General features: G+C 55.5%; 3 protein-coding genes across 5 annotated transcripts; all 3 read left to right on the top strand.

Annotated features, from left to right (window-relative positions):
• The first annotated feature begins 500 nt into the window (after nucleotides 1-500).
• GPR162 (G protein-coupled receptor 162) lies at nucleotides 501-6,108 on the top strand. 3 transcript variants are annotated; one of them, XM_037068260.1, is made up of 5 exons: nucleotides 501-566; nucleotides 2,162-3,461; nucleotides 4,118-4,307; nucleotides 4,903-5,054; nucleotides 5,350-6,108. In XM_037068260.1, the coding sequence occupies exons 2-5, from the start codon at nucleotides 2,595-2,597 to the stop codon at nucleotides 5,887-5,889; spliced, it is 1,749 nt and encodes a 582-aa protein (XP_036924155.1). In that variant the 5' UTR covers nucleotides 501-566; nucleotides 2,162-2,594; the 3' UTR covers nucleotides 5,890-6,108. The 3 variants fall into 3 exon arrangements, with proteins under 3 accessions (XP_036924155.1, XP_036924156.1, XP_036924157.1); XM_037068261.1 differs by lacking the exon at nucleotides 501-566 and adding an exon at nucleotides 1,370-1,660; XM_037068262.1 differs by lacking the exon at nucleotides 501-566 and having other exon boundaries at nucleotides 2,993-3,072.
• Nucleotides 6,109-7,196: 1,088 nt separating this feature from the next.
• On the top strand, nucleotides 7,197-17,736 carry P3H3 (prolyl 3-hydroxylase 3). Its single transcript, XM_037068205.1, has 15 exons — nucleotides 7,197-7,766; nucleotides 8,704-8,856; nucleotides 9,217-9,415; nucleotides 9,505-9,636; nucleotides 10,129-10,265; nucleotides 10,689-10,778; nucleotides 11,032-11,084; nucleotides 11,209-11,276; nucleotides 11,398-11,522; nucleotides 14,843-14,944; nucleotides 15,212-15,362; nucleotides 15,595-15,712; nucleotides 15,784-15,859; nucleotides 16,889-17,029; nucleotides 17,183-17,736. Exons 1-15 carry the CDS (start codon nucleotides 7,281-7,283, stop codon nucleotides 17,345-17,347), a joined length of 2,196 nt encoding a protein of 731 aa, XP_036924100.1. The 5' UTR covers nucleotides 7,197-7,280; the 3' UTR covers nucleotides 17,348-17,736.
• Nucleotides 17,737-18,503: 767 nt separating this feature from the next.
• On the top strand, nucleotides 18,504-25,263 carry GNB3 (G protein subunit beta 3). Its single transcript, XM_037067904.1, has 10 exons — nucleotides 18,504-18,921; nucleotides 19,172-19,258; nucleotides 19,513-19,551; nucleotides 21,649-21,755; nucleotides 21,846-21,909; nucleotides 22,029-22,191; nucleotides 22,287-22,353; nucleotides 22,440-22,641; nucleotides 23,711-23,927; nucleotides 24,644-25,263. The coding sequence occupies exons 2-10, from the start codon at nucleotides 19,202-19,204 to the stop codon at nucleotides 24,748-24,750; spliced, it is 1,023 nt and encodes a 340-aa protein (XP_036923799.1). The 5' UTR covers nucleotides 18,504-18,921; nucleotides 19,172-19,201; the 3' UTR covers nucleotides 24,751-25,263.
• The last annotated feature ends 369 nt before the right edge of the window (nucleotides 25,264-25,632 follow it).

Here is a 25,632-nt window from a genome sequence, read left to right as displayed (position 1 = left end):
CGCCAGCCCCTCACTGCCCAGAGTCTGCAGCACATGCCCCTCTGAGCTGCGCCCTAGGCACAGCCCTCATACTCAGTGCCACACGGTGACACACGCTTCCTCCTCCTGAACAGCTAGCTCCTCAGTCCCCGTACACCACAAACTGCCTCTTGGAACTTGTGTTCGTGTTGAAAACGGGATGGGGAGGGGGTAGGACACGAACCATTTCACCAATGAAGTCGGTTCCCCTCCATCTTCCTCGCCCCCTCCCTCTCAGCGCCTTCCTTGTCCCTCCTCCTGCAAGTCACCTCCGTCCAGTTCCCCGCCCTCCCCAAAGCTTTTCCCTCCCAAAAGCTTTTCCCCCGGCTCTCTCCGCGGGGCTCAGGGGCTGGAGGATTCGGGGAGACAGGGGCTGGGGGAGCCCCGGGGGACGCAGACGGAGTGCGCGGCGGGCTGAACGCAGAGGCTGGGACCAAGGGGAGGGAGAAGGGCCAAGAGTGGGGGAGGGAAGAGGCGGGCGGGCGAGCGGGAGCAGGCGGGCGGTGTCAGGAGTGCGGTCTCCATGGCAGTGCTGGGCGCAGCCAGAGGTAAGCCGACCCCTGCCCAGTCCCCCGCGGTCTCCTCCCCTCGCCCCCCTTCCCACCTCCTGCTGCCTCTTCTCCGATCCGACCGGCCCCTCCTCCCCAGCCACCTGCTGTTTCAACCCTGGAGAACCGGTGGGCGGCACGAGGGAGGAGCCGCCTAACCTTACCCCTTCACCCCGAAGGGCGAAGAGTGCCGGACCCCATATCCGCCCTGGAGTCCCCCAGATCCCCCCTCCCACCTTCCTCTGATTTTTCTCTGCCCTTCTCTCTGTCCTTCAGATCCTTCCTGCCTGCCTCCCTCTCCGACTCCCCATCTCTTTCTTCCTGAGCCCATCGGCTGGGCCTGGGTAGGGTGGAGTGGGAAGGGGTTCGAGGTTGCCGGGGGCGGCAAGTGGGGGAGGCGCTCCCGGCCAATTCTCTCCACCTCCCTCTGGCTGGTCATTGCCATGGCAACTGGGGTGCGCTGGTCTCCAGAGAGAAGACCAAGGTTGGGGGTGGACTAGTACCTCCTGAGGAGCGCGGGGGTCTGAGGCTCTTCCTCAGCAAACAGACCCTCCCACTGCTGTGCCCATTTTGCCTCCCATTTATCCCCGAGCCGCTATGCCCGTCCCTCCTGCCTCCACTGTGTTCAGGGATGCACCTGGTTTTCCTCTTCGCCCTCCCGCCCCCGCCCCAGGGCTTCCCGGAGCTCGGCGTCAGGAAATTCAGGACTGTCTTCCCTCCCAGCAGAGGGAAACTGGTGCTGGGGCAGAGAGGAAAGACTCGAGGTCTGCCGGTGGGAGTCGGTGGGAGTTCGCACCCGTCACTGAGCTGCCCCTCTCTGCCTCCCCATTCCCTGCTGCCTGCCTCCCTCCCTCCCTCCATCCCAGCCTTCCCTAAAGCCTTCTCTCCAGGGGTCTCTGGGCTTTTCCTTCTATTTTCAGATACTATCATTTTGCCCTCCTCTTTATTTCTCTTCTGCTAAAATTCTCCTCCTTCCTCCTGGTCCCCCCTCTTTCCATTTCTGGATGCTTCTGATGTCAGCCGTATCCCCGCCTTCAGATTCCCTAGTCCCCCCTCTGTCCCAGCCTCCATTCTCCCATCTTCTCAGATTTCTAGTGAGCTGGATGGCCATCACGCAAGTGTGGGCAAGTGGGGCAGAGCACCAAGACCTCCCCTGGCCCAGGAGCCTGGAGGTTTGGGGAGGGGCTGTAATACCATGTCCCAGTTTACTGTGAACCCTCAAGAAGAAACGAGTCGTGCCTGTGCCGTCAGCAGCTCTGGAGAGAGATTCTGGGGCATGAAGATGGGGTTGAGTAGAACTGAACAGGGGACAGGAAAAGAAGGAAGCTGAGAGCGCCAGAGGGAAGAAAAGGGCTGAAAGGGGATAGGAGACAGGAGGTCAGAATGCCTTCTTTCCTGGAGGTCTGGAAAACATGGCTCTTAGGTGGGGGGTGTTTGAGCAACCATCTGATTTAAGACAGGAGAATGTTCTGAATGACCCCATGAACCCAGTAATGAGTCACGTTTGTAGTTTCAAGGGGAACACAAGATGCCGTGCTGGTTAGAGATCAGCCTACTTCACCTGCCCCCTTCCACGTCCTATCTCTCCCTTGCAGTTTGTCCAGGTGGCTGAGCCCCAACTTCACACCCCTTGGGGCGTCCAGAAGACCCCTGGCTGGTCAAGAACCAGAAGAAGAAGAAAACTGCAAGTCCCAGTGTGGGGGCCAGAGCCCCCCAGCCAGCCTCACAGTTGGGAAAGCAGCCAGCTTGTCCCCCTAGTCAACTACAGGGATACTTCAGGAAGGGTCCTACCCAATATGGAAGCTGAGGACCACCTCCGCTGACCCCCAGTCTCTTCCTCTGCCCTCCACACGGGAACTTAGCTGAGTCAGTCAGGCAATGCTGAGCAGTAGGGTGGACACAGGGGCTATCTGCCTCGTTACAAGGCAAGGACTGTGGGCATCATGGGAGTGTGTGTGACTGGGGCTCCTGGGTGAGACCTAGCCCCCACCCCCAGGAGTTCAAAGGGGGTGGGGGGCCAAAGATAGGATGGCTCGGGGCGGGGCGGGGCCAGAGGAGGCCTCCCTGCGCTCAAATGCATTGTCCTGGCTGGCCTGCGGGCTCCTGGCCCTGCTGGCCAATGCCTGGATCATCCTCAGCATCTCTGCCAAGCAGCAGAAGCACAAGCCACTGGAGTTGCTGCTCTGCTTCCTGGCCGGCACTCACATACTCATGGCGGCTGTGCCCCTCACCACCTTCGCTGTGGTGCAGCTCCGGCGCCAGGCTTCCTCCGACTACGACTGGAACGAGAGCATCTGCAAGGTCTTTGTGTCCACCTACTACACACTGGCCCTGGCCACCTGCTTCACAGTTGCCTCACTCTCCTACCATCGCATGTGGATGGTGCGCTGGCCTGTCAACTACCGCCTCAGCAATGCCAAGAAGCAGGCGCTGCATGCTGTCATGGGCATCTGGATGGTCAGCTTCATCCTCTCCACACTGCCCTCCATTGGCTGGCACAACAACGGTGAGCGCTACTACGCCCGAGGCTGCCAGTTCATAGTCTCCAAGATTGGCCTTGGCTTTGGTGTCTGCTTCAGCCTCTTGCTACTTGGGGGCATTGTCATGGGGCTGGTCTGTGTGGCCATTACCTTCTACCAGACACTGTGGGCCAGGCCCCGGAGGGCTCGGCAGGCCCGGAGAGCGGGGAGTGGGGGTGGGCCCAAGGGGAGTGGGGCCGGGGTCTTGGGTACACGGCCAGCCTTTGAGGTGCCAGCCATTGTGGTGGAAGATGCCCGAGGGAAGCGGCGGTCCTCGCTGGATGGCTCCGAGTCGGCCAAGACATCCCTGCAGGTCACCAACTTGGTCAGCGCCATCGTCTTTCTCTATGACTCACTCACAGGGGTGCCCATCTTGGTGAGATTGGGGTCCCTCCTCCTGTTCTTCCCAAACCAGGCCCCAGCACAGTCACCTGACCTCCAGCTCCATCTTCCTGTCCTCTACCCACCCCGACTCCATCTGTGGGCCCCCATCTCTATCATCCATTTTCTGCTTCCCCTTACCCCCAGCTCCATTGTCTGTTTTCCAGTTCCCACTGCTCCATCCTCCACCCTGCTGCCCATCCTCCAGCTCCCTCATGTCCCGAGGCTCCACTATTCAGGACCCCAGTTGCTTAGTTCCACTTTCCATTCCCTAATTCCTTCTGGATGTCACAGGGTCTCCGAGCACTCCTGGGTGGAAGCCCCAGAGAGCTCACCCCATCACCCCAGCTCTTTGCATCCCTACCTGGCCCCTATATGGGAAATTTTGTCTGTCTTCAGGTTAGCTGTAGAACCTCTGCTTCTCTCCCTGGGGACCCAGGGCTCTGCTCTAGTACTCTCCCCTGACCTTCCTCTGAGTCAGTCCCTTCCCTGTCTCCACTTCCAACTTTGCTTTTGTCGTGATCCGATGTGATCCGAGCCATCCCTTCCTGACTTCGTGTCCACCAGCTGCACTAGGGCATCGGCTCTGGGGTCAAGTGGGCCCCCTGCGCTCCGGGCCCTGACGGGGCACATTCCTCATCCTCCCACCAGGTTGTGAGCTTCTTCTCCCTTAAGTCGGACTCGGCTCCCCCGTGGATGGTGCTGGCGGTGCTGTGGTGCTCCATGGCACAGACGCTGCTGCTGCCCTCCTTCATCTGGTCCTGTGAGCGCTACCGCGCGGACGTGCGCACGGTGTGGGAGCAGTGCGTGGCTATCATGTCCGAAGAGGATGGCGATGACGGTCAGAAAAGTGACCGGGTTTTTTCCTGGGCATTGGACCCCTTTTCTACCCCTTTCTGCCAGCCCTTGTCTATTCGAGGACGGGCTTCCCTGGAGTGCCCCCTGCTGGAAAGAACCTGTGCAGCCCCTGGGCTGACTCCAGGTTCCCCTCTCCCCAATCATACGCCACAATGTACTCCCACTGCACCGAGGGCTCCTTCCAAGGGGCATTGCTTCTCTGGAAATCCACATTACCCAGCCTCCAATGGGCAGAGTGCCTGAGAAACAGTCCAGAGACCTAACAACCGTTAAGGAAGAGCATGGAACTAAGGAGATGCTAAGCTTCCTGAATGGGACCCCAGCTGTAGAGACAGCCTTTTTTTTTGGGGGGGGGGGCAGTAACGATTGTTTCAATGAGTATGTCTGTAGGAACACTGCACTAGGGATTCAGCATGGAATGCAATGGACCACTCTGACTTTCTTCCTGGAGCTTATAGAGTTGAGGGAAGAGAAAGATTCTCCGGGGAACTTTATAAAAAGGGAGTGGAAGTTGTAAAGGGGGCAGGCAGTGGTGGGCATTCTTTGCCTGTAACCACTCTGCCTCTTTTCTCTCCTAGATGGGGGCTGTGATGATTATGCAGATGGCCGAGTATGCAAAGTTCGCTTTGATGCCAATGGGGCCACAGGACCGGGGGACCCCACCCAGGTGAAGCTGCTGCCTGGGAGGCACATGCTCTTTCCCCCTCTTGAGAGGGTCCACTACTTACAGGTACGGGACTAGGCAATATGCCTCCTATTCTGGGTGTCCTTTCATTACTGTTCTTCAGTCTCTGTCATCCATCCCAACTGCCCATTCTCTAGTCCTGGCCTGCAGGGCACATGACAGGTAGGGAAAAGAAAGGCATGGCAAGAGAAGCTTCCCTTCAGAACTCTCGAGTGCATTTCATCAGAGGAGGTTTTGTAGTTTAAGGGGGTGGAGCCATCTTGCAGAGTCCCCACTTTGGTCCCTGCTCTACCCCCTTTGTCCCTGCAGCACTTCTGGGTCTACTTGCTCCTCTCCCCAGGTCCCTCTGTCCCGCCGTCTGTCCCATGATGAAACCAACATCTTCTCTACTCCTCGGACACCGGGCTCCTTCCTGCACAAGTGGTCATCCTCTGATGACATCCGGGTCCTCCCAGCCCAGAGCCGGGCCCTGGGGGACCCTCCTGAGTACCTGGGACCAAGACAAAGGCTGGAGGATGAGGAGGATGAGGAGGAGGCTGAGGGTGGAGGGCTAGCTAGCCTTCGGCAATTCCTGGAGGGTGGGGTTCTGGGGTCAGGTGGGGGGCCCACACGAGGTCCTGGCTTCTTCAGGGAGGAGATCACCACCTTCATTGATGAGACACCTCTGCCTTCTCCGACTGCCTCTCCTCGTAGGCCCAGGCCACTGGGCCTCTCACCCCGCCGACTCTCCCTAGGGTCCCCTGATAGCAGAGCCATTGGACTTCCTCTGGGACTAAGTGCAGGGAGACGCTGCTCCCTGACAGGAGGTGAGGAGAGTACAAGAGCTTGGGGAGGATCCTGGGGTCCAGGTAACTCCATGTTCTCCCAGATGACCCTGTGAGCCCAAGCAGGCCTGCTGGACTCAGAAGAGGGTGTCTGGTTGGATGATACCTCTTACTGGCCCTGAGCCTAGGGCAGCTGCCTCCAGACTCCAGGGAGATGGGCACTGTATCTGGGGTCCTGGAGCCCCAGCTGTCTCCCATCCAAATTACCAGATGCCCTACCCAACTTCCATCACCCGTAGGAAAATGTATTAAAGTCTAAAGTGTTACCATAGAAACCTCTGTGTGTGTGTGTACTGTGTCTGCAAAGGGTGTGTCAGAGGGTCAGAGGCTTGGGGGGGGTGGAATGGGGCTTATAGAGGACAAAACAGCAAGGGCAGTGGACAGAGGCACAGAAATACCCACAGAGAAAGACCAACAAATGCAAACATGCAGACATACACAGAGAAGGGCTTATAAGAACATCTCGTGCTGGGCGGGGCACTGGTTTGGGGCATGAAAGATCTTTGCTCAGGTCTGTGGAGATTGTTTGAGTGTGACCCTGTCCCCCATGCCTCCTTCCCCAAAATCCATGTAGGGGCCGTTATTGGACAGGAAAGGCTTTGGCCCTGACTTGGTGTTGCAGGCCTGATGTTTACCCTCCTCCATGCTGCATTCTGAAGCTCTTTTTCCCAGGAGTTTTGGGTGCAGGGAGTGGGGTGTGGGGGGGTGTGAGCCTATGGGAGGCATCCACACTCCTTTTCCTGGCCCCAAGAGTGGAGGGGAACAGGGAACACAGCCTCAACACAGCTCCCACCATGGGCCTCAAGTCTGGCGGCTATGGTCTGAAGAGGCTCCACAGTTCCACATGCAGTCTTTCTCATGCAGTCTTTTTTTTTTAACATTTTTTAAATTTTTATTTATTTTTTATTTATCTTTTAGAGGGGAAGGGAAGGAGAGGAGAGAAATATCAATGTATGGTTGCCTCTCGTGAGTCCCCTGCTGGGAACTGGCCTGCAACCCAGGCATGTGCCCTGGCTGGGAATCGAACTGCGGTGCTCTGGTTCGCAGGCCCGCGCTCAAGCCACTGAGCTACACCAGCCGGGACCACATGTAGTCTTTCAAAGCCCCGGGCTCGCTCCAGTTCTGGCCAGTTACCCTCTGTCCATGATTTGTTTTTGGTCTGTTTCTCATTCCACACTACCCCGCTCGTCCACACTGTCCCACTCGTCTTAAAGATTGCTTTCTTCAGTTTATGCCTCCTGACTTCTCTCTCACACACTGGCCTCTCCCAGGGTTGGGTCTCAGCCCCATCAGCTCTCTTTGGCTCCGCTCATTCATTCCTTTTCCCTTCATCTCCTCCCTCCTCTCTATCTCTCCTTCCTTTCCCCTCCCTCTCCCTGCCCCCTTTCCTCTCTCTCCCTCTCCTATCCCGCATTTCCCTTCGGCAGCCGCCGGAGGCTCCGGCACAATGCTTTGGCTCCTTCGCTTGCTGCTGCTACTGCTCCTGCTGCCTCCCCCGGGATCCCCTGAGCCCCCAGGCCTGGCCACGCTGTCCCCTGGAGCGCCCCCCCAGGCCCCTGACTTGCTCTACGCCGACGGGCTGCGCGCCTACTCCGCCGGGGCCTGGGCCCCGGCGGTGGCGCTGCTGCGGGAGGCGCTGCGTAGCTATGCGGAGCTGGGCCGCACGCGGCAGGACTGCGGAGAGCGCTGTGCTGCGGAGCTGGGGGCTGTGCTCCCGGACGCCCTGGGGCCTGACTCCGGGCTCGGCCCTGCACCCGGGGCCTGGGAGCGCCTTCTGCTCCGCGCCGCGCTGCGCCGTGCAGAGTGCCTGAGCCAATGCGTGGCGGGAAGGCTGGGTCCCGGGGGCGCAGCGCGGCTCCGAGTGGGGAGCGGGTTGCAGGACGCCTTCCGCCGCCGGGAGCCGTACAACTACCTGCAGAGGGCCTACTACCAGGTGCGCCAGCTGCCAGGGCGAATTGTTGGGTCATGCCCCGACTCGCGTCGCTGTCCTACTTTTGCTCACCAGGAGAGGGCGGGATGCCAGCGTCAGGGCTCGGGTGGGGCCTTAGGGGGCGGTCAATGGACCTCTCCTTTTGAGGAGGTCCTTCCAAAAATCACTTCTAGTACTCACTGAAGTTTTAGAGGGACAGCGTAGGGGAGAATGCGAGTGAAGTTGGAATAGGATGGGGTGTTGAAGCGGAGTGAAAGCAGATCGAAGATGGAGGGAAGGGGCCTAAAATCTTAGTCGGTCTTTCTGAGACCTACGTGGGGGTGAGCGCGGCTTCTTCCTGGGGATGAAGTGGAGGGGGTAGGGGCAAAACGCGCCGCTGGACAGGAGGTATGGGGAGGAGAGCGAGTGTGAGACTTTTCTTGGGGCAGGAGGGAGCTTTGGAAAGATAAGAGGAGAGGCATTGGGCTGAGGGCCCGTGAGGAAGAATATCTGAGGGTACGGTGGGGGATGGGGCAGTGGACACTACGCAGCGACTGGCACGGTAGCTGTCGTCTACGTGGCTGGGGAAGGGGGGCTGGTCACACACCTCAGCTCAGGGTCCTAGAGACCTACGGGTTTTGCTGGTCACTCAGGTCTCCCCCACTTAGCACCTTGCTTAGCCATCACTTCCTTCTTGTCTCCCAACTGAGGCCCCTCTGCCCACATTCCACTGGCTCCAGTCTTTAGACCTCCCTTCCTTAGCTGCCAGACTCCTGAGAGTGCCAACATACTGTTGTCCAGGGACCTGGAGCTTGGGAGGTGGGCAGTCCTGACTGACAAGTCTTCCAGAAGGCTCTGGGGCAGGCCCGAGTGTGTGTCTGGAGTGGAGAGGCTGGTGAGAGGCAGAGGTCTGACACCCACACTTCAGGGCACTGACTTCCTCTTTCTTCCTGCTTCTCAGCTGAAGAAGTTGGACCTGGCAGCAGCTGCAGCTCACACCTTCTTTGTAGCAAACCCCACGCACCTGCAGATGCGGGAGGACATGGCTAAGTACAGACGTATGTCTAGGGTTAGGCAGCAGAGCTTCCGGGACCTGGAGACGCCTCCACACTGGGTGAGACCCTCAGCAGGACTGCTGTCCCTTCCCCAACCGTTGACTAACGGGATGCACAAGACTTCCTGGACTGTGGCCCTGTGTGCCATGGGCATCAGGACATCTGGGTACTGTTCTCAGTGGCCCTGGGTGGGGAGTCCCTCTCTGGGACTTGGTTTTCTTCCTGAGGACTGCTAAAGTCTCATGCTCAAACATTCCGATCCTGAGGCCCACCCCTGTCTTCCCCAAGGTGAAGTGGGACCCGGAGTCCATGCCCCAAATGAAACCAACACTCCTCCCCTTCTATCTGCCTCCTAATCTTGTTGGGCACTGCCCCCCACGCCAGGATCCGAAGTGACTGACCATTTCCCTCTACTACAGGCGGCCTATGACTTGGGCCTGGAGCTGTTGGGGCGCCAGGAGGCAGAACTGGCACTGCCCAGGCTTGAGGAGGCCCTGCAGGAGAGCCTGGCCCAGATGGAGAGATGCCGGGCTGGCTGTGAGGGGCCTGAGGAACATCAAAGGGATGAAGAGGAGGAAGGAACTGGGAGCCAGGCGGGCCTCTATGAGGCTATTGCAGGCAAGGGGCTGGGAGTGTGGTGGGTCACAGTGCTGGGAGGAAGGGCGTGACAAGCTGAATGGCTTATGGGTCCTCTGTGTCCTCCACAGGGCACTGGATTCAGGTCCTGCAGTGCCGGCAGCGCTGTGTGGCGGATACAGCCACACGGCCTGGTCGCAGCTTCCCTGTCCCCGACTTCCTTCCCAGCCAGCTGAGGAGGCTGCATGAGACCCATGCTCAGGGTCAGTTGGGGAAGGGTGAGCTCTGGGGGTGATGGATAGAAGCAGGGAAAGTGAAGGCTTGACTTTGATGCTATCCTGAGCCCCGTCTCTTCGTCCCTCCCATCTGTCTCTGGATCTGTAGTTGATCAGGGCTCCACGGGGACCATCACTTCTGGAGGACTCTAACTTGCTTTCCTTGGGCACCACTGTGGAAAGCTCAGGAGATGGGTCACAGGGCTCCTTCTGCCTTTGCTGCTTCTCACCTCACTTTATTCTCTCCTCTCTTCCTCCCCTTTGAACTCTGCCCATTCAGCTCAGGTATGTTTGAGTAAGCTTTGAAAAGAAGCAGTGGACAAGCGTGTCTGGCGGGGGTGGGGTGGGGATGGAGTTGGTTGGCTTTGGGAAGTCACCTTTTCTGGCTCTGCCTTTGTCCACCTGTCACCGCTGCCTCTGCATGGGGATCGTGGCCATTCTTGGTCTGTGCCCCACCTCACCCTATTGCTCTGTCTCCAGTGGGAAATCTGTCCCAGGCTATGGAAAATGTCCTGAGTGTCCTGCTCTTCTATCCGGAGGATGAGGCTGCCAAGGAGGCTCTGAAACAGTACCAGGCCCAGCTGGGAGCGCCAAGACCTGGCCTCGGGCCAAGAGAGGTACCCTTCCCCCACTCACCCTGTGAGGAAACCCTAAATCAAACAGATATACCTGAGCAATACCCTGCACTCCGTGCCCCCACTCCGGCCCAAGCACTTGAGTCACCAGAGGCAACCTCGAGTCCAGCACTGACTTGTCTTCATGCTCTACTCCCACTTCAGACTCCCAGCCCAAGCGCCAGCGCATCTCTCTTCCTTTAACCTTCCTGCTGCCTGGCCTGATCCTGTACATAGACTTCTCCCCCAGTTTGAACCCAGATGTCCTGAAGCTGCTGAGGGAGGAAGGTCGGCTTGGAGACGCACAGTGAAGCAAGCAGGCTGTCTCCTAGAGCCTGGGGCCGCCCCGCTCTCCTCCAGCCTTCATTTCCTGGCCCCACCTCTCCTTGTCTCACCCCCTGCGCCCTGTTGTCCATTCCGCCTCAGGACATCCAGCGCTTTGTCCTTCGATCCTTGGGGGAGAAGAGACAGCTCTACTATGCCATGGAGCACCTGGGGACCAGCTTCAAGGATCCTGTGAGTGACTCCATTTCTGTCTGTCCCACTTCCATGTGTAAAACTGTTAACATAGCACTTGCAAATAGTGCTACATACGTTTTGTTTTTGTTGTTGCTGTTGTTATTGCAGAGCTTGGCCCAGTGCTGAGGGCTTTTTCCACCTCTGCCTTACCCCCTGCAAACAGGAGAACCTTAATGTGGTAGTTCAGGGTCTAATATCGGAGATCAGGGCTAGATTTGGTGGGTGATGGTGCTTTTCTTGACTGTTCCAGGATCTCTGGACTCCAGCAGCTTTCATCCCTGAGACACTTAGAGAAAAGCTCAGGTAGGAGATGCCAGTGGTGTCCCCCCTGAGCTGGAAGGTGACAGAAGGGGCCCTGGGAGGCTGGGTCTGGGAAGATGGGTTGAACCAGCCTGTGCATCCACTGAGCATGTCTCTCACCCCTGAGAGAGGATCAAGAGCATCGGCCTTGGGACCATGAGCCTCCACAGCCAAAGCCTTTGACTGACTGGAAGGGTAAGTCCCTGGGAGAACAGGAGGCAAGAGCCTGGAGGGTCTGGGGATGCCAGCGGGGGCTACTGCTGGGCCTGCCTTCAGGAGACCCTTGGTCCCCTCTGCCTTGTCCCTTCCCCTGCAGATGTCCTCCTCATGGAGGGAGTAACCCTGACCCAGGATGCAAGGCAGCTGAATGGGTCGGAGCGAGCAGTGCTGGACGGTCTGCTCACCACAGCTGAGTGTGGGCTGCTGCTGCAGCTGGCCAAGGTAAGAATACCTGTGAGTAGGTGGCACATTGGCACAACTGCCTGCCCCTTGTTCTGCTTTCTCTGATTCTCCACTGGGGCCTAGGCATGCCACTGCCTGTCTTCTGCAGACAAGTTCCTTTTCATCTCGACTTAGAAGGCATGGGGTGGATGCTCTTTACCAAGGAATTTTGCCAGAAGTTGATAGGAACAACAAAAACAACCCAAAAAACAGGCTCCGGCCAGGTAGCTCAGTTGGTTAGAGCATTGTCCTGATACGCCAAGGTTGCAGGTTCAATCCCTGGTCAGAATACATGCAGATACAAGATTGCATCTGGACAAGGTTGCAGGTTCCACCAATGACTTCATCAGTAAGTGGAACAACAAACTGATGTGTGTGTGTGTGTGTCTCCAAACATCAATAAACAAAAATAAAAAAATAAAGGCATAAAAAGTGTAAGTATGCGGGTGAGGATTCCTTGGAGTTTCATCACTGGCCTGCTGGTGCCTCAGTGGACCTAGGCTTTTTTCCCATCCTTTGAAGTCCCTCCTAGTTCAAGTTGAATGATTCACATTCATCAGGTTGAGCCTGCTGTTTTATGACTCCACATTCTTCAACACACACTCTCTGAGTACTTGAAACTTCTGGGTTCCAGGGAGGCATAGTTGAACATGGACCCTGCATCCAGGAGCTCACTGTAGAGAGGAGTCAGATGTGCAGACACACAATTAGAGTGGGTAACATGTTTGATAAAAGAAGTATGTACTCCTTCAAATAGAAACACTAAAATGCACCCTGGCTGGTGTGGCTCAGTAGATTGAGCACCAGCCTGTGAGTCCAAAGGTCACCTGGTTTGATTCCCAGTCAGGGCACATGCCTGGGCACATGTCACAGAAGAATAGGTGTCAAGAAAGGACATCCAAATACCAAGAGACCACCGCTCAGGTGATGGCGGTTTTGGGTAGCTGTTGGGTAATTAGGACTTTGTGTCAAGGGTTCTCAAGTTCTCCAAGCTCATAAAGTGGGAAGAGGTCAGAGAGAGATACCTTGGCTGGACCTGGCCTAACTATCGAGCTTCCCGCTGGAGTCATGTTCCCAGAGGGACGCCTCTATTCTTGGCTCCTCGGGGATGAATGATCAAGCCTTTCCTGCACCCATTTCCCAGCTGTTCTTACCCCACTGTGGGGTGCTCTCCAGAGTTCTGTGCATGGGCCCCTCAGCCAGGGATCCCGGATCTTTACCAGAGAGTGACATTCTGACCAGAATGTGGGCCAGGCTTCCAGTTGGGAGTGTGCCAAAGGCAACCGATGGATGTTTCTCTCACACATTGATGTTTCTCTCCTTCCTTTCCCCCCTCTCTAAAAATAAAATCTTTTGAAAAAGCACTGAAATGCAAGGTCATTAAAGGCTTGGGGTAGGGGTGGCCTCTGAGCTCAGTCTTAAGGATGAGTTAATGAGGCAGAGAAAGAGAGGAGCATCAGGAGAGGAGAGAGAAGGCCAAGGTGTTCTGGGAACTGCAGTGGAGCTCGGGGGCTAAGGGCATAAGGCAGACCCCACAATGACCACCTGTGTGACGTTGGGCAATGTATTTTAGCATCTCTGAGCCCAGTTTCCTCTTCTATAAAATGGGGCTACATACAGTGAGGATTTAATGAGTCAGTACATGGTAAAGATCTTAGAATATAGAAATGTTCAGCATTTAGCTGTCACTATTGTCATCAGGCTGTTATGTTATTCAGAGGTGTTGCAGGGGAGAGGTCCAGAGCTGGAATCACAGGGGAGATGGTAAAGGGCCTTCTGTAACCCGCGAGGAGGGTAAGACAGCTTCTGGAAGGGTAGAAGGAGCCACCGCCATCCTGTAGAACTGGTGGACCCCCCCTAGTGGCAGTGTGGAGAAATACAGTGGGAGAGGAAAGGAAGGGGGAGGCCCTGGGGTGATGCAGGAGCGCCACTGCTTTGGGTTAGGTCCTCACTTCAAGGGAGGGAGAAGAGGGGGACAGATGAGAAATATTTAGAAAATCAAATAGAAAAACTAAGGACTAAATCTATGTGGGATGAAAGAATGCCATCAAGAATAAGTCCCAAGTGTCAGACCCTTCTGTTCCTTGGTCACACCAAACTCATTCTGCCCTCGGGACCTTCGCACTTGTTGTCTCTGCTGCCTGAATCATTTTTCTCTCGGACGTTGCAGTGGCTCCTTCGTATCATTTGGTTTCAGTTGAAATGTCCCCTCATCAATTAGTTGTCCCCCAACCCCTGCCTGGGCACTCTCAAGGTTGTAGCCCTGTTTTTATTTTCTTGATAACACTTATCTGAATTGGTCTGGTTGGTTTGTTTGTTATCTGAAAATATAAACCTTATAAGAGCAAGGACCTTTTCGTATTCACAATTGTGTCCCCAGTGCCTAGAAGAGTGCCTGGCACACACTAGATGCCGAGTACAAATTTGTTGAATGAATGAATGAATACAAGAATAAAAGATTAGATGGTGTGCCTGATAAGGTGGGTTCTCAGAGATGAGGTTTGTGTGATGAGATAAATAGGTAGTGATACTTTATTTTTTTACTAATTTTTAATTATTTATTCATTTATCTTTGGAGAGAGGGTAAGGAGGGAGAAAGAGGGAGAGGAATATCCGTGTGTGGTTGCCTCTCATGTGCCCCCTACTGGGAACCTGGCCTGCAACCCAGGCATGTGCTCTGACTGGGAATCAAACCGGTGACCCTTTGGTTTGCAGTCCAGTGCTTAATCCACTGAGCCACACCAGCCAGGGCTAAGTAGTGATACTTTAACCAAGTTTCAAAAAGCAGACAGAAGAATAGGTGTCAAGAAAGGACATCCAAATACCAAGAGACCACCGCTCAGGTGATGGCGGTTTTGGGTAGCTGTTGGATAATTAGGACTTTGTGTCAAGGGTTCTCAAGTTCTCCAAGCTCGTAAAGTGGGAAGAGGTCAGAGAGAGATACCTTGGCTGGACCTGGCCTGACTATCGAGCTTCCCACTGGAGTCGTGTTTCCAGAGGGACTCCTCTATTCTTGGCTCCTCGGGGATGAATGATCAAGCCCTTCCTGCACCCATTTCCCAGCTGTTCTTACCCCACTGTGGGGTGCTCTCCAGAGTTCTGTGCATGGGCCCCTCAGCCAGGGATCCCAGATCTTTACCAGAGAGTGACATTCTGACCTGAAGGTAGTCATTTTCTGGGGAAGGGCAGCAGCTCAGGAAAAGGAGCCACTAGAGAACTCTGGAAGCTTCTAGCCTCTTCCAGGGAGTGGGAGGGTTGTCGCCTGTGGGCAGTCTGAGGCCAAAGGACACGGACTCCACAGTGAACTCTCCCCCCTTTAGGATGCAGCTGAGGCAGGAGCCAGATCTGGCTATCGGGGCCGCCGCTCCCCTCACAGCCCCCATGAACGCTTCGAGGGGCTCACAGTGCTCAAGGCGGCGCAGGTGAGAGCGGAGGCACCCATGCTCTGGTCTGATGCCCATGACTGGGGAAGAGGGCGTGCAGGAGGCTGGGCACCAGGGCCTGGGCTTCTCCTATGGAGGGGCTCTCCTGGGGCTGAGAGTCCTTGAGTCCTCTGCCCAGGATTAAGGAGGGGTCGTTGTGGAGCCAGTGGAAGGAGCAGTTGAGGCTGATGGACAGAGCTGGCTGCAGAGACACTCCAAACCCACGCTTCCACTGTCTTTCTTGCCCTTCCTTCCACTACCTTGTAGCTGGCCCGTGCTGGGGCTGTGGGCACTCAGGGTGCTAAGCTGCTTCTGGAGGTGAGCGAGCGTGTGCGGACCTTAACTCAGGCCTACTTCTCCCCTGAACGGCCCCTGCATCTGTCCTTCACCCACCTGGTGTGCCGTACTGCCATTGAAGGTAACTGCCAGGACCCCACTGATCCTCCCCAGCCTCGGGTCCCCGTGAGGCACTGCATACTCTCAGCAACCCCACACTGTAGGTTTATCTTCACTCCTGAAAGACTGTGATTCCCCTGCCCTGCTGGGGCTGGCCTCTGTTCAGTGGTGAGACCCAAGCTTCAGGGTGGGTGTGGGAGGTGGTGGATGGGCACGGGGCACAGAGGCATTCACCAGGTCCCGTTGCCTCCTAGGGGAGCAAGAGCAGCGCATGGACCTGAGTCACCCTGTGCACGCCGACAACTGCGTCCTGGACCCTGACACCGGAGAGTGCTGGCGGGAGCCCCCAGCCTACACTTATCGAGACTACAGGTGGGCAGCTCCTCCAGGGGCCCGGCAGGGAGACCTGGGTTGAGGTCTCACTGCCTGTCTTCCTCCTCCAGTGGAGTCCTCTACCTCAACGACGACTTCCAGGGTGGGGACCTGTTCTTCACAGAGCCCAACGCCCTCACTGTCAGGGTAAGTGGGGTGGGGGTGGGAATAGGGAGCCCAGGTGTGGGCTCAGGATTCAAAACAGAAGGTCCCCAGAGGCAAATGCAGGGAAATGGCTGAGGCCACTTTAACCCTCCCCTTCCCTGGCTTCCCCAGCCCTCTTCACCACTGTCTGTGTTCAGGGGTTCTCTTAGCAGAAGTTGACTATGCCCCGCAGGGAGATTTCAAAGGGCCCCTCCAGACCCTGCCTTCAGTGTGTGCCTCACCTCCTACAGGAGGGTGGATGAGCACGGAACCCAAATCCCTATTCCAGGGAGAAACCAGGGGCTAGAAATAGGGAGAAGGAGAAGGAGACAGTGATTTCTCATTGTCTGTTGCTTTGTCTTACCCAACTACCTCTGTCTCTGCTTACTGCCACCAGCTACCTATAAGCCAAGCCTTCCTTGGGGAAGAAGAATGTCCCCACGATCCTTATCCCCGATACACAGAGTCTGGTCCTGTGCTCATTTCTGCAGATTGCTTNGAACCCAAGTCCCTATTCCAGGGAGAAACCAGGGGCTAGAAATAGGGAGAAGGAGAAGGAGACAGTGATTTCTCATTGTCTGTTGCTTTGTCTTACCCAACTACCTCTGTCTCTGCTTACTGCCACCAGCTACCTATAAGCCGAGCCTTCCTTGGGGAGGAAGAATGTCCCCACGATCCTTATCCCCGATACACAGAGTCTGGTCCTGTGCTCATTTCTGCAGATTGCTTCACACCCAGGTCAAAGGGTTGGACAAGAAGAGTCAGGGTACCAGGGGAAGGAGCCAGCAGGAGACCCTGATGGAAGTCCTGTCTCCCTTTGGTTCCAACTCCTTTAGCCTCAGTCTGACATTTGTGTTCCCCAAGTGGAGGTCAACTTCCCATTCGCCCCAAGGTAGTCCCTGAATTAAGGAGTAGGAAGTGATGGGCCAGAGAGCTGACCTTCTGGTGCCCCCTGCCCTGTCTTGATCTGGGAGTCAGGGCCCCATTCTCTGAAGGCCTATCCCTGGAGCTGAACCTGCCCTCATTCCCCAGGCTCAGGTTCGTCCTCGCTGTGGACGCCTTGTGGCCTTCAGCTCTGGTGGGGAGAATCCCCATGGCGTGTGGGCCGTGACTCGGGGCCGGCGCTGCGCCCTGGCACTTTGGCACACGTGGGCACCTGAGCACAGGGAGCAGGTGAGGAGGAGCAGAAAGAGGAAGGATGTCTCTCCTGGTGTGTGAAGCGTGGGCAGGCTGATGGGTGAGGGGCAGGCACTGAGATGACCCTGGGAGGGTCTTGGGGGAGTGTGGATGCAGGGAATTAGGCTAGACTCTCCTCGCACCTCCCAGGAGTGGACAGAAGCCAAAGAGCTGCTGCAGGAGCCAGAGGAGGAGGAGGAGGAGGAAGAAGAAGAAATGCCCAGCAAAGACCCTTCCCCAGAACCCCCCAGCCGCAGGCTTCAGCGGGTCCAGGACAAGGCTGGGAAGCTGCCTCGGGTCCGAGAGGAGCTGTGAGGGACTGAGCCAGCTCCTTGGAGATGTGGCCACCTGACTTGTGAGGGCTGCCTTGATGCCAGGACCTGCAAGAAGACCCCATGTGACAGGAGCAGAACATTGAGCTCTCGGTCCCTGTACTCCCACCATCACGGGGATCACAAGGGCTGTCCAGCCCTGGACTCAGAGGGCGCTGCATGGACCAGCCTTAAGCTCACCAGGTCTGAGGAGCCAGGGCTGGCCCCAGTTGATGGAGCTCCAGCCCTGGGCAAACAGGATGCAATGCCTCCCTGGGGAGAAGTGACAGGGAGCAGGGCCTGACTGCTTCAAATAAGGCAGAGGGGTGAGAGGGGAGAATAACCCCACTGCCCTCTCCCAACCTGTCAATAAAGAACTTGAAGATTCCCTCAGCCCAGGCCCACCAGTGTATCACAGTGTGGCTGGAGGCGGGAGTGGCTATGCCCGGCCTGGGTGGAGATGTGTGTCCTCAGGCCTCAGGGAGGCGGGACCACTTGAGCCTGTGATTTGTCAGGGAAATCTCAGCCACCTGCTCCCCTCATGCAAATACACTCAAACCCCTGACAGCTGCTCCTTGGGCCTCCAAGCCCTGTTTTCCCTCTGAGCTTGGCCAAGACCTAGAGCAGCCTGATCCTGAAGGCTCCTGCTTTCACAGCCCCAGCAGGACCTCGGGAGTCGTAGGGGCAAAGAGTGCACCAAACCCAGATGGGAACAGGGGATGGGATTGCCTTCCACCTGCAAACCTTTCTACACCCAGGGCAGGGGCAGACCCATCCATCCTTCTTCCTGAACCCCCTGTACTCCCACCGCTGCCCCCAGCCCAGGATCAGATCCTGGGGCAGCTGGTTGGGGTTTGTTGGGAAGAAGGATTATCCAGATCAGTCCTGTCTAATCTCAGCTCCTGCCTGCACCCTCCCTGGAGTCACTGGAACCCTCTTCTCCCACCTCCCTGAGCTCAGGAAGACAATTTGGGTGTGAACAATGGGCCATGTCTCACCCTCACGTTGACTGGCCTGGTTGTTAGGCAGGCCCTGACTGCCAAGATCACTACAACTGGTGGGGGCCAGTGTCCAGGGGCAGTGCTGGAGCTCTGATGGCTACTGCTCCTTCCCATCCTCCCAGACTCAGCCTTTAATCCTCACAGCTTTGCTCTAATCCTATGGGGCCTGATGCTCTTCTCTGCCTGCAGAGACCCATCAGGGAAGCACCCCTTCTACCCCTCCTCCCTCCAGGGCTTGTTGTGGGGGGCTGCTCCTCTGTAGCACAGCATTCCTGCTCCTACCCCTCCCCTTGGCTGGGCCCAAGTCTCTCTGGAAGCCACACACCTCTCTCCGTGTGCTCTTCCCCACCCCTGCCAGCTGATTTCATTTGCCTGACATAGTCATCATCGTTGGCCCTACCCTTCCCTGTCAGTGCCACCGCCTCCCCCCCGCCCCCCCATAGAGTGGGGCCAGGCCAGGCCAGCTCCTCTGGCTGCAGAGCTGGGGCAGGTGACAGGCTGGCGTGGCTGCTGAGGGAGTGAGGAGGCGCCTGGGAACTGGAGCTGGAAACCTGGGAGAGGTCCAGGCAGAGCCCAAGTAAGAGGGAGCCAGCCTGGCTCTGCTCTCTGGTGCTGGGGGCTGCAGGGAGGGCTTGGGCAGGGCTGGGGCCGGCTACAGAGGACTCCAAACTTGGGGGGGCTGGTGGGGGAGGTGGTATAGGCCTCTCGGTTGTTTCCCCATTTCTTGGAATGGGCTCCAACCCTCATGAGCAGTCAGGTGTGAGGTGTGAGGGACAGAAACATGGTTTGCTGGGGATCCCCCTGTACCTACCCCGTGTTCCTGGCAGGAGCCGGAGCTACCCCTCAACCTGTCAGCCATGGGGGAGATGGAGCAGCTGCGGCAGGAAGCGGAACAGCTCAAGAAGCAGATTGCAGTAACCCCAGAAATATCCCATATGGCAATCCCAGAAAACGGGGACCTGAGGGAGTGTGGCCTGGGGGAAAGAGGCTGGGTCCACTTTTGAGTGACCCCTTAGAGACCCCTGACTTGGAAGTGACTGGAGACTTTCTGAACCTCATACTTGAGGTGTCCCCGATCTGAAGAGCCCCAACCCACCTACCTTGGAGACCCGTGCGCCCCCACCTCCCACTCTCCCCTCCTCTCCCCTGATGTCTGCTTTCCCCCCAGGATGCCAGGAAAGCCTGTGCTGACACTACGATGGCAGAGGTGAGACTGTGTCCCCCTGAGGCAGGGCCTGGGGGAGGGAGAAGGGATGGGAACTCCCTGAGCAGCCCGAGCTTTAGTACAGTATGTCCTTGGAATGAGAAATAACATTAATTAATTCATTCAACAAACAGTGAGATCAGGGCCCGTACTGGAGGCTAAGGACAAGATCCTGTCCGTATTGTCATCCATAAAACAGGAGGGACTACACCCCTCACCTTGCAGGGTGGTGAGGAGGAAGAAAGGGACAGTCCTTGGTCAGTCACAAAGCCCTTATGAACTCCAGTTATCATTTAATACTGTATTTCATCAATCCTAAGATGCACACCTTTCCACATTTTGGCATTTCTGAAATCAAGATGTACCCAACACTAGATGGTGCCTTACAACTAAAATTGGCAGCATTTTTTCTCTCTTAGTGATACTTAAAAGAACAGTGCTTCCTAGAGTTGGTTGTACTTCAGAGAGGATTAAATATCTTTTTTAAAAATCCTCACCCAAGACATCCTTCCATTGCTTTTAGAGAAAGAGGATGGGAGGAAGGGGGAGAGAGAGAGAGAGAGAGAGAGAGACTGATTGGTTGCCTTTTGTACGTACCCCATCTGGGGATGGAACCTGCAACCAAGGTATGTGCCCTGACCAGGAATCCAACCTGCAAACTTTCAGTGTATGGGACAATGCTCCAATCAAAGGAGGCACACTGGCCAGGGCAGGATTAAATATCTTAATAAGAGTCAGCATTTATTTTTTTTTCTTTTTAAAGATTTTATTTATTTTTAGAGAGAGATTAAAGAAGGGAAGAAGAGAGGGAGAGAAACATTAATGTGTGGTTGCCTGTCACATGTCCCTCACCAGGGACCTGGCCCACAACCCAGGCATGTACCTGACTGGGAATAGAACCGGTGACCCTTTGATTTGCAGGCTGGCACTCAGTCTACTGAGCCATACCAGCTGGGGCAAGAGTCAGCATTTATTGAACACCTACCATGAGCCAGACACTGGGCTAAATTGCTTAAATACATGATTTCATTTAATTTTCTTTTTTTAAAACTTACTTTTTTTAAAAGGTTTTATTTATTTATCTTTAGAGAGGAAGGGAAGGAGAGAAGGAGAGAAATGTCAATGTATGGCTGCCTCTTGTGAGTCCCCTGCTGGAAACTGGCCCGCAACCCAGGCATGTGCCCTGACTGGGAATCGAACCCCGATTGTGTGGTTCGCAGGCCCACGCTCAGTTCACTGAGCTACACCAGCCAGGGCTAAAACTTACTTTTTTTTAATTGATTTTTTTTGAGAGAGAGAGAAACACCAATTTATTGTTCCACATATATATGCATTCATTGGTTGATTCTTGTATGTGCCCTGACCGGGGATCGAACCTGCAACCTTGATATATCAGGATGATGCTCTAGGACAAGATGCTGTTAGTTCAGTTAGTTCAGTTAACTGAACTAACTGGCCAGGGAAATTTCATTTAATATTTATAACACCCCCATAAGGTAGGTGGGGTTGTTATAAATTTCCACATATAAACATTTTATGGATGAGGACAAGCTCAGAAAGGTTGAGTAACTTGACCAAGATAATAGAGTAGGCAAATGGCAAATCAAGTCTATTGGCTCTGGAGCCTCAGACTAAGTCTGGAAGCTGGATAGAGTTTAAGGGGCACAGGACAACCAAATTCAGGAGGGGCAGTTCGAGGCTGTGGTGATACCCTGGATACCCAGTTAAAGAGTCAGCTGTGCTGGAGTGGTGTGCGCGGGCCGGTTCCTAGCGGTTTGGAACGGTCGAATGTGTACGTGTGTTCCTAAGTTCATGCTCAGTGACTTCACATTGGCGGCTTGAAATTGGTTGCCGTGGGAGAATTACAGGCTAGAAATCACCCACCCACTTCTCCCCCCCCCCTCACTGGAGAGAGTTGTTAAACCCTTAACAACATGCCACTGTCTCTCACATCAACCCAAGCCACTCCATGGCAGGGACTGATTTTCTTCAGGCTGGGGGCTGACCCAGAACAGAAGCTTGTGCGGATCAGTGGCTGTGACAGTGACATCTGGGCACATGCCCTACTCACCCTGATTTCTAACACCCTCTTTGCTGCAGCTTGTGTCTGACTTAGAAGTTGTGGGACGAGTCCAGATGCGGACGAGGCGGACGTTAAGGGGACACCTGGCCAAGATTTATGCCATGCACTGGGCCACTGATTCCAAGTGAGGCTTGAGGCGTGCCCAGAGAGGAGGGGAAGCAGGAAGGAGAGGCTTGGGTGACACGGGGTGTGACGTGGGGTGCCCTCTCCCCAGGCTGCTAGTAAGTGCCTCACAAGATGGAAAACTGATCGTGTGGGACACCTACACCACCAATAAGGTACCAACCTTGCCTCCTGCCCCTCTACCACCGTCCTTCCTTGGGGACATCGTGCCTACCTTCCTATCCGTAGGGATCTCAGGCCAGGCCCTGCCCCTGCTCACCCTGACCTTCTACAGGTACATGCCATCCCTCTGCGCTCCTCCTGGGTCATGACCTGTGCCTATGCCCCATCAGGGAACTTTGTGGCGTGTGGGGGGCTGGACAACATGTGCTCTATCTACAGCCTCAAATCCCGTGAAGGCAGTGTCAAGGTCAGCAGGGAACTCTCTGCTCACACAGGTGAGAGAACGTTTTCCCATTCTGGTGCTCCAGGAAAGCCCCCGGGTTGGTGGGTTGTGGCTCTGAAGCCAGGACACTGTCCTAACCACCCCCAGGTTATCTCTCCTGCTGCCGCTTTCTGGATGACAACAACATTGTGACCAGCTCAGGGGACAGCACGTGGTGAGGACTGAACACTGTGGGTGCTGGGCTGGGCTGGCAATTCTGTCTTGGTCTTTTTCTGCGACAGCCTCCCTTCCTCTTGGCAGTGCTCTGTGGGATATTGAGACCGGGCAGCAGAAGACTGTGTTTGTGGGACACACAGGGGACTGCATGAGCCTGGCTGTGTCTCCCGACTACCAACTCTTCATTTCTGGGGCTTGTGATGCCAGTGCCAAGCTGTGGGACGTACGGGAGGGGACCTGCCGGCAGACTTTCACTGGCCATGAGTCGGACATCAATGCCATCTGTGTGAGTCCCAGTGTGTTCCGCCTCCCGGGGCCACTGTACTGCCCTTTGCTGCCTCCCAGGGCTCCCGGCCCCTGGCTTTTTAACTTTCCACTTTGAAGTAACTTCACCTTACAGAAAAGTTAGAGTAGCAAAAAGAGCTCCCACCTACCCTGCACCCATACTCACTGTTAACATTTTACCACACTTGTTGTATCTTCCTCTCTCTGTAGGGGGAGGGATGAGGGATGGGGGCTGGTTGGACGGGTAGATGATTGATGGCTAGCTAGCTAGACCAACACATACACAACAAAAGGTAGATGTGCCTTTCGTTGTTATTGTTCTCCCTGGTTTTTTGAGAGTAAGTTGCAGACATTGTGTCTCTTTACCCCTCAAATACCTCAGTGTGTATTTCCTAAACACAAGGCCATTCTCCTAGAGAGCCACAGTGGAATTCTTAAAATCAGGGACTCTAACATTGACACAACACTACAGTCTACAGTCTACCTTCGCATCTCACCAATCATCTGGAGCAAAACCGCAACAGCAGTTTTGCTCCCACCAGGAACACGTACTGCATTTTCTTGCCACATCTGTTTCCTATAATTGGGAACTGTTTTCTACCTTTGGCTTTCATGACATTGACATTTTTAAAGGGTACAAACCAATTTTCTGTGGGCTTTCCCTCTATTTGAGTTGATCTGACACTTCCTCATGATGAAGTTCAGGCTATGCATTTGCACTTGGCCCTGATCCTACACTCTGATCCAGCTGACTAGTAGGAAGTCAGAGACAACCTCGGCCCTTCTAGCCACGTGACTTTGGGCAAGCTGCAGGTGCTCCCTCAGCCTCCTGGGCATAATGCTGGCCTGCAGTGCTGTCATGAGGAGGAAGTGAAGGGTAGAGGGGACCCACCAGCATGCACGAAGAGCAATGCTGTGGCCTTTTTCACTGCAAACCAGGGGAGGGACAGGCAGGGAGGCTGGGGGAAGGAGCTTGCCTCGGAGCCACCAGGGCAGGAGTCAGGTGGAGGGCAGGAGAGGCAGCAGCTGCTCAGGTCTGAGTCCTGACCTCCTTGCCACCTGTGCCTCAGTTCTTCCCCAACGGAGAGGCCATCTGCACAGGCTCAGACGACGCCTCCTGCCGTCTGTTTGACCTGCGGGCAGACCAGGAGCTGACTGCCTATTCCCACGAGAGCATCATCTGTGGCATCACATCTGTGGCTTTCTCCCTCAGCGGCCGCCTGCTCTTTGCAGGCTACGATGACTTCAACTGCAATGTCTGGGACTCCATGAAGGGCGAGCGTGTGGGTAAGGGCCAGCCCAGCCCCCTGCCCCACTGCTGCCTCAGCCAGAGGTGCCCTCCATCCAGCTCCCCTTGTTGGGAACCTCTTACTGCTATTCCCTAATTATTAGATAACTCTGAGCACTACCCCCAGAATCCAGTCCCCCTCTGGTTCCCAATGTAGGATCATCCTCTCTGAAAGAAAAGTTGCTTTAAGGGGCCCTTCTCCTTTGCCCAATGCCATGGCTGCTCCCTGCCAAGGGAGCGCCTGCCGGGGGCCCCCAGGTGAATCATATAGTGCGACTTCTCTTGGGAGAGGTCAGGTGCTGAATGAAAACAACACTGGCCACGGAGTCGGGATCCAAGTCCTAATTCTGGGGCTTACTTTCTGAGTGCCTGTGGGCAAGCCACTTCTCACTGGGCCTCAGTGTCTTTGTTTGGAAACAAAGCAGCAGCATGACAGGGCCACTTCCCCATGTTCCAGAGCCCATCAAGATGCCTCTTGCTCCTCTCATAGCACACTGACACTTCCAACCTTTCTCCATCCCTCTCTACCCCTCCTCCACCCCAGGTTCCTGAGAAAGCCTAACGCTTAAGGCTAATCCTCCTTCTGTCTTCCAGCCTCCATCAGGGGGCTGAATTCAGAGACCGGCCTACCTAAGCTAGGGTACCTGTGCGCGCCCACACACTCCCTGTCAAATGAGCACGTGGAGACATGCTGTCTCCTCTCCCTTTTCCTCAGGCATCCTCTCTGGCCACGACAACAGAGTCAGCTGCCTGGGGGTCACAGCAGATGGGATGGCGGTGGCTACTGGCTCCTGGGACAGCTTCCTCAAAATCTGGAACTGAGGAGGCTGAAGGGGGGAGGCAAAAGGCCATGAAGACACTCAACTGGCCCTTTCTCCTGCCTACTTTCTTTAAGGTTCCTTTAAGGCTTTCTCTTCTATACCCCAGCTGCCATTCCCACTAAGCTTTCTCCTTTGAAGACAGTGGGGAACACAGGGAGTGTGCCTTTGGGGGGCAGCATCAGGGACAGGCAGAGAACTGCCCCATCTCCTCCCATGGGCTCCCCTCACCATGGTCATGACGGTTTCACCCTTAGTGAGCAAGGACAGCCGACCCCTCCCCAGCCCTTGGCAGTCCAGTAGGCTTCCAGTATGAGGCTCCAGGCCCTAGGATCCCTCTCCCAGGGCTCCTCCCTCTGTCCAGACCTGTGTGGCATAGGGTGCTCAGCCTGTGACTATGGCTCTGGCACCACCAAGGTCCCGGCCCCCTTTTCCTTCATGCTTTCTCCTTTTTCTACCATCTTCTACTTTTTTTTTTCTCTGCAAAGCACCTGCAATAAAGTACAGCACCCTGGTATATCTTTGATGTTTGGCTTCCACCCTATTTATGTTCCAAAAAGATTCTGTTCCCACTGAAGTAATAAAGTATTGTGGGTGCAAGAATAAAGGTTGGGTACCAGACAGCTTGTGGGCAGAAAGTAGGGGTGAGGCAGAAGCCCAAGTCTTGTGGGGAAGGCCCGAGATGGGTCGGAAGAGCAGGCATTCACCAGTGGCTAGAGCACGTGCCCAGCAGTTCACCACAGCCTGCCTGTGGTACACGCATGTGCGTTTGTACGGTAGGATTATATTGAGAAGGAATCAGATGATAAAAGGAAGTGGGGAACCATTGAAAAATTTTTAGCAAAGTAGTAACGTGATCAGATATGCTTCTCAGAAAGATGATCCA

Source organism: Sturnira hondurensis, unplaced genomic scaffold (assembly GCF_014824575.4).
Source record: "Sturnira hondurensis isolate 20B ecotype Veracruz unplaced genomic scaffold, ASM1482457v3 Scaffold0017436, whole genome shotgun sequence".
Taxonomy (NCBI): Eukaryota; Metazoa; Chordata; class Mammalia; order Chiroptera; family Phyllostomidae; genus Sturnira; species Sturnira hondurensis.
Note: the sequence above shows the minus strand (reverse complement) of the source record. Positions and strands in the feature narration are given on the sequence as shown.